Source organism: Hippoglossus stenolepis, chromosome 15 (assembly GCF_022539355.2).
Source record: "Hippoglossus stenolepis isolate QCI-W04-F060 chromosome 15, HSTE1.2, whole genome shotgun sequence".
NCBI classification, from domain to species: domain Eukaryota; kingdom Metazoa; phylum Chordata; class Actinopteri; order Pleuronectiformes; family Pleuronectidae; genus Hippoglossus; species Hippoglossus stenolepis.
This window is the reverse complement of record NC_061497.1, coordinates 14,065,252-14,072,239: the sequence shown is the minus strand read 5'-3', so window position 1 is coordinate 14,072,239 and position 6,988 is coordinate 14,065,252. Positions and strand designations below refer to the sequence as shown.

Genomic DNA, 6,988 nt, shown 5'->3' with positions numbered 1-6,988 from the left:
AGGAGAACCTGTGGTAACCTTCAGTTTTCATAAAAACTCAAAAGGTTAAGTTTGTCCAGTCTGGGCTACTACAAGAAACATGGCGGCCTCCATAGAGAAGACACCCCCCCTGATGTGAATATAAAGTATTTCAATAAAAAGGGCCCATTCTAGGGTAAATAAAACAGCAATTTGTATAATTTAGATGAAACACACTCGTGAAAACATCACTAGGATTATTTTATATTTAATTTCTGTCAATAGATCCCTTTCACCTAAATCGTACACACTGGACCTTTAAAGGACCTGAACAAACATTAAGAATTTTCATAAAACAAACACATGCTGACTTGAGGAGTGTCAGATATTTCAATCTTGACCTAGGGGTGCACAAGCTGTTGTAAAGAGGATCCTTTGACATGTTTTAGTTATACACATAATTTCTAGCTGTTAGATTACAATACGGTATTCAAATCTTTCTTAATTAGATCATGTAATGTGGAAAAAATGAGAAAAACTGTAGATGAAATATTGTTTGAAAAGAGTTAACAGAAAGCCTATCACTTGTAACAGCCACAGATTCTGGAGCCTTTCCACTCTTTGCTAAATGCTAGCTTCATGGACCTAGCTATTTTGCTGACTAAAATGCTGAATAAAAAGATTAAATAACTATGCAATATTTATAGCCTAGCCTATATTACAGTAAACCTCATCACTTACCAATAGGGGACGAGCCCTGAATCTAGGTAGATTTTCGTTCTATTTGATGCAGCCGCCATCTTGAAAATCTTGTAAAATTGCCTAAGTCACATTGTCTTTTGACTTAGGCAAAATAAAACGGCCTAAGTCACACTCTTGACATAGGCCATTATTCTACAGGGGTAGAATCCCATGATCTGTTCAACTGAGGATGTAGGCGGTTTTACCAGAGGTGGCCAGCATCATGAGGAGATGATTTAGGCAAAAAAATCATTTTTGTCAAAAAATTACTTAGGCCATTATTTTAGGAAGGTGACGATATGTTATGTTACTATTTCATTTTCATAAATTTCATTTTTTTTAAAAAGTGAGGTAAAAAAATATTTACGAACTGATGAGGAAAATAATACATTTGATTGTTGTGAACATTCTTCTATAATCAAGCTGCAGGTTAAATCATGCTTCTTATCAAAGGGAGAAAGCATCTACTTTGCCTGAACGGATCTGTCAGGCGTGTGTTCCCTGTGAGTCAACACTGAGGGATGAGAACCCGCAGGAACCACTTCGTCATCCTCAACGTGACGTCATCACCGCGCGTCCTCTGTGGCTGCAGACCCCCTCTTGTCCATACCGCAGTGTTTACCGTCTAATTCAGAGACACGCGGCCTTTGTGTGGACCTCAGCGGACTATTGGCTCGTTACTTCGGCTCCACGGAGAACAAACTGGTCTGTTACCGCCGGTTTACTTCAACATGGAGTCCGGAGAGTCCGCGGAGGAGAAGACGGGTCCGGCGTCTGCGGCTCAGCGGAGAGCGGAGATCCGCAGGAGGAAGCTGCTCATGAACTCCGAGGACAGGATGAACAGGATCGTGGGCTTCACCAAGATCGAGTCTGAAACCAACGGTATGAAACGATTCAAACATTCATATTTGTTCCGCTGTGAAGCCTCCACTGGAAACCTGCTTCATCCGTCTGCTGCTGCGTCACCTGCTGTCAGGACGTCACCTCAGTCCACGAGCAAAGCGCTGTCACGTTATGTCCATGTTTCATTTTGAATGTCTTTAATGGTGTTGGGGTGTGACGCATCCTTCCAGCCTGGGATTCAAACCAGCAACTCCCCGATTCCAGTGGCTCCTCGTAGACCTATTTGATTTCCAGTCATTTCGCAGAGAGTCAAACAGCAATTATAACAATTTAAATAATCAATAGATCATTAATGCAAATGTTCACAGATGTCTGTCTTTTGTAATATGGCCAAAATTTACATCAAGATATCAGTCAATATTGATAATCATCACAATAAATATAACATCACTTTTGTTTTTCTGCTTGACCAGTATATATACCAGTTGATCTAGGATCAGATAAAAAACAGAGCCTCTAATATCGGCCAGTTATGTCAGTTTTTGTTAAGTTCATTAAATTTCCAGGAGCAGAACTACAGACATATACAACACTTAGCATTTTATCACAGTGGACAGCCACTATGTCAGAGTGAGACTTTAGTTCAGTGTCTTTTTGTCTTGCATAGAAATAACACAAATTGGATTTAAGATTAAAAATTTCGTCAAGAAAATAGATGTTGAATTGACATTTATTTGAAACCACGAAAAGCAGCAAAGTGTCACATTTGAGATTGGAATGACAACATGTTTGTAATTTTACTTACCATCACTGATGTTGTCTTACATCCTCAGCAGGAGCGTCTCTGCGTCCGACAGAACCTCGCTTCCATCTCGATCTCGACAGAACAGAGTGGTCCTCGTCCTCATCTTTGCAGAGGCCGGCTCCTTTCCTGCCGGAGGCCTCCGGGCTCGGCAGCCGCTCCCACAGCGTCACCCCAGAGAGAAGGGGCTCGCCCCTGCCAGACAGCAGTGAGCCACACGGAGGCTCTATAGAAGATGACATCATAGGGGTCCGGCAGAGACCCAGGGGGGAGCGGGCATCGGACGACATCAGCGGGTCCCCGCGCAAGGGCCTCCAAAAGTACCTGTCTCGTTTCGATGATGCCATGAAACTGCGAGGTCAGCTGGCCAACGAGAAGCCGCCCCAGGACGGAGAGTCCGAGCCAGAGGAGTTTGATCCCTTCATAGTCTTCAGGCTCGTCGGCAGCATCCTCCTCGCCATCTTTGTCAGGGTTTTCGTCTGCAAGTATCTGGTGAGTCTGCCGCTGTCGACACCTTGCTGCTGTGACGACTGTGACAATGGTCACTTTACACGATAACCAATGAGAAAACAGACGCTAAAGGTATTTATGTGCATTGATAGATCCATCACAAGTTACAGCAGGTAACTAGTATTATCCACAGGTGACTTTTCATTTTCTTTATTAATTGTTATCAGCTACCATTAGGTCACACATACACTAAATGCAGATGTTTTATCATCATGTGCAGAGAAAAATTCATGTGGCATACAATATATTGTTGATGTCTCAATAAAGATGAATATGACTAATATGACTTGTTGCTGCAGTGATGTGACTCATATTTTATTTCATCCTAGTCTATATTTGCTCCGTTTCTGACCCTTGAACTGGCCTACATGGGGTTGTCCAAGTACTTTCCAAAGGTGAGTTTGCACTTGATTCCTTTTGCATAATTTAATAAGATAGCAAACAGTGTTATTGAGAGGCAGATTCTTATGTTTTAGTGATAATGTCAAAAAAATAATTATGGCTTTAGAGCTGTAGAGGCACTTGTAAGTGGTGAACAAGTCAAAACATCCAACATCGATGTTGTGACATTAAGTGGTTAATCAAGCAGGAATGGGTTTCGTTTTCTGTCTTCAGCTTTTCAAACTCATGGGTTTGTTGCTTTTGTCTGTTTTCCATAATTGACTGTTAAATCAAACGGGCTCTAAAGCTAAGAAAATTATCATTTAGTGCAGCCATGTGTTTCATAGTGTCTTTGCATTACACTCCTGTCTCTCCAGGTAGAGAAGAAGACCCAGACCACTGTGCTAACCGCCGCCCTGCTGCTGTCCGGCATCCCCTCTGAGGTCATCAACCGCTCCATGGACACCTACAGGAGGATGGGCGATGTCTTTGCTGACCTATGCGTCTACTTCTTCACCTTCATCCTCTCCAACGAGATCCTGCTCCTCGTTGGCTCAGAGACTCCCTGACGGAGGAGCAGGACCTCACTAACCCAGCCCTCCTTCTCGTTGACCCCTCCTTCTGTTCCCCATCGCAACAAGGCATGCTTATTTACGCCCTCTGATGTGGGTTTTCTGTCGACAGTCTGGAAATGAATCCCTGCCGTCTTATGACCAGGGTCGCGCCTCAGCTGCACGAGAGCTCATCTCTACAGCACTTCAGAGTTTAACCCAGGCTCAGCTACATGTAACCAGAGAGTCCAGTGTTTGCTACAGAGCTCCATGTTATTTCTGCTCGCTACAGACGCTCGGAAACCTAAGAACAGTCTGTGTTTGTGTGACAGATGTACAGGCGTTTATAATGACCAGTAATATTTATTTTCAGGAAATGGGAAACGTGGAAGACAATTGGTCTTAAATTGCAAAGGGTTCATTGATTCCATCTGACTTTTGTCCACCTCACATGAATCTTGATGCATCATCTTGATAAAAATCTATCCTACATATTCTTCATGTGTGGAAAACAAAATCTGTCAATTCACGGAGCCCCACGCTGACAGGTTATGTGTTGTGTTGCTGCCCTCTCTGGCAAGTTTTGACCGAATTGTGTAAAACGAGGTTCAAACTGCAATTCCACTGCATGCTAAGAGAGAGTAATAAGAGAAACTGAATTATTGCCTGAGTCCTCCTTTATCCTAATAAATCCAAATGTGTTGCATAAGCTAGACAAGGTGTCAAACTCTCAGCTAATAGAAACCTGACTCCTCAGCAGGCGCCTGACCTTTAAACCAAATCTCAAACAACACTATGGATGCCCTTTTTTTTCATTTCAGCTGTGCAGAGGGTTAGAAAGTTTGGGGTCGTTGCATTTTCAGTTCATCTCATTTTAAAACATGAATCTAAACTGCCACAAACCACTGTTAGAAATGTCATGTCATGTTTTATTTACACATTGAGTTGTCTAGTTCCTGAACCAACTGAAATGCATAGGAATTGACCACAACCTTGGCGATGAGAGGGTTACTGAGGATCTTGGCCTGTTGTGACTGACCGTCGATGACTGAATTGAGTAGAGGGCTTAATACAGGTGGTTAACTGTTAAATACTTTATAGTTAAATTGAAGTTTAGGTACATTTGAAAACAAGTGCTATGAGATTAGTTTCAATAATCGGAACAACGGATTTCTGACTTTATCCTTAGGATTCTGATCAAATCTTTGGATTATTTTATTCTTTTTCTGACTTTCTTCTGTGATTAATCTGAGATCTACCAAATTTTTAATGGTTTCTTTCCTCCTGAACATGCATCAACTAGCAGGAAACGCAGCGGTACAGACTCTGAAGAACCTGCAGCACGGCTGCATGATTTTTCTGTTGATAAAATAAAGAGTTCAGGAAGAGAACCCCCCCCCTTAAATCCGCCTAGGTTTAAACACACTAACAATTAGAAGAGAAACAGCTTAATGGATCTGAGTATCTAAGAACAAAAGGCTGGAGGGGACAAATGGGTCTAGAACTGTTCATTTTCTTAATTGCATCATTAAAAAATGTTGTTATACTGAGGTCACAGAACAAGGAGGAAAAGTTACACACACAGTCCTTAAGCTTTTGGTTTGTTAAAGATTAAAAAGAACAGTTTTGTAGCGTCATCGTTCACATTCAGGAGATGATGAATTCTTGATTGGGTGAAAAACAGAAAAAGTGAACTTGGTTTGCTAGAGCAACAGTCCCGGATGATATGAATCCTTTATATTTGTGTTGTGATGGACTTCCTCATAGGCTGTGGTTTAGGTCTTGTTTTCCAATGCGATCTCACCTTTTGTTCAAAGGGGTCCAACTACATTATAAACAAGTATTTTACTTTGTGTAATAAGTCAGAAGAAGCATTTAGCCCTTGAATGTTGAGTGAATTATTTTTGCACGGCTTTAAAAGGCAGCAAACTTCATAAACTGTTTGTAGGTAATGAAATGTGCGGTTGACGGGAATGTGTTGGGTTTTACTCTGAAGTTCTGTCAGTGCAGTTTCAGTGGGAGTTTGTGCTCTTATTTGTGTCAATTAATTCATGGTGACGTGTGCTGCTTCGCTTCCTGCAGGCCTCACGCATATACATACTTTATATACAGTGTACTCTGTGGGTTTGTGCTGTTCATGTCCTCTCTGAATTTCATCCTAATTAATTTATTAATGTGAATATTTCGTTTTCATGTAAACGAATTGATGTGATTTAACGTATCTTACTACTTATCTAAGCTACTTGATTGTTTTTGATAATGTTTACAGAATAACTGTTTTATTGGCTCTTACATATTTCAACTTAAGCAACAAATTCAGTGTCGACATGATTTAAACAGTTTGTGCTTCAATAAAATACACAGGATGAATAACTACACCATTCTTACCAAATAAATACAACTTGTGGGACAAACTTAAGACTCTCACTTCTCGATTTGTATTGAACTGTTTTATGTAGCAGGGACAGTGCATGTTAATAAACATGATGAGATGAGGGTATTTAGATCGATTGAAAACTTTATTGATCTCCAGAGGGAAGCTAAATTGTCACAGCAGAAGGGGTATGTCAAAATACAATATAATATTTAGTTGGTTGCAATCTGCACCCTCACAACTAGATACCACTAAATCCTACACACTGCACCTTTACCATCATGCTATTGATTTTGTCTTGAGAAATTATTTCTCAGTCATATTTAGAGGAAGACGGAAGGGCTACGTAGCTCTCTAATCACCATTTTAAGTGGTAAGAATAGAGTATTTTATTATATTGAAAATGCATTAACCAGAAAACATAATCAGATGATTTTTGGATAGAATAATTTTGTTGTATAAATACAATATGAAACAACCTGAGTATTACAACAAGTTCTCTCTTATTATATTATATATATATATTACTTCCTCAAATGTCTTAGTTTTCTCTTTGTTGTATGTTGTAAATATAGCAGAGTAAAAAGTACACCATTCCCCTCTGATATATGATAGAGTGTAATATATTATATTACAATATAGATACAGGACTTACCGTAAGTATTAGAGAAAAATTACCTCACACCTCTGCAAGATCCTATTAGAAGACAGAGGTTTTTATTTATCTTCCTACACCCACAGGCACAGGGAATAATGGAGCTTAGGTGAGTGATAAAACCCTTTTTGCATTATTCACTCTGCATATTCTCACACTGTACATATTTTTTC

At 40.3% G+C, this 6,988-nt stretch overlaps 1 protein-coding gene across 2 annotated transcripts; it reads left to right on the top strand.

The window, feature by feature from the left end:
• The first annotated feature begins 1,238 nt into the window (after positions 1 to 1,238).
• On the top strand, positions 1,239 to 6,200 carry camlg (calcium modulating ligand). Of its 2 annotated transcripts, none has more exons than XM_035179078.2 (4): positions 1,239 to 1,581; positions 2,379 to 2,836; positions 3,184 to 3,249; positions 3,613 to 6,200. In XM_035179078.2, exons 1-4 carry the CDS (start codon positions 1,431 to 1,433, stop codon positions 3,802 to 3,804), a joined length of 867 nt encoding a protein of 288 aa, XP_035034969.1. In that variant the 5' UTR covers positions 1,239 to 1,430; the 3' UTR covers positions 3,805 to 6,200. The 2 variants fall into 2 exon arrangements, with proteins under 2 accessions (XP_035034969.1, XP_035034968.1); XM_035179077.2 differs by having other exon boundaries at positions 1,240 to 1,581; positions 2,376 to 2,836.
• Positions 6,201 to 6,988: the final 788 nt, after the last annotated feature.

Bases quoted from the DNA above. Each gene is read 5' to 3' on its own strand.
- camlg (XM_035179077.2), top strand. From the start codon at position 1,431: ATGGAGTCCGGAGAGTCCGCGGAGGAGAAGACGGGTCCGGCGTCTGCG. The intron at 1,582-2,375 runs GTATGAAACGAT...TTACATCCTCAG, and splicing joins GATCGAGTCTGAAACCAACG to CAGGAGCGTCTCTGCGTCCG. The intron at 3,250-3,612 runs GTGAGTTTGCAC...CTGTCTCTCCAG, and splicing joins TGTCCAAGTACTTTCCAAAG to GTAGAGAAGAAGACCCAGAC.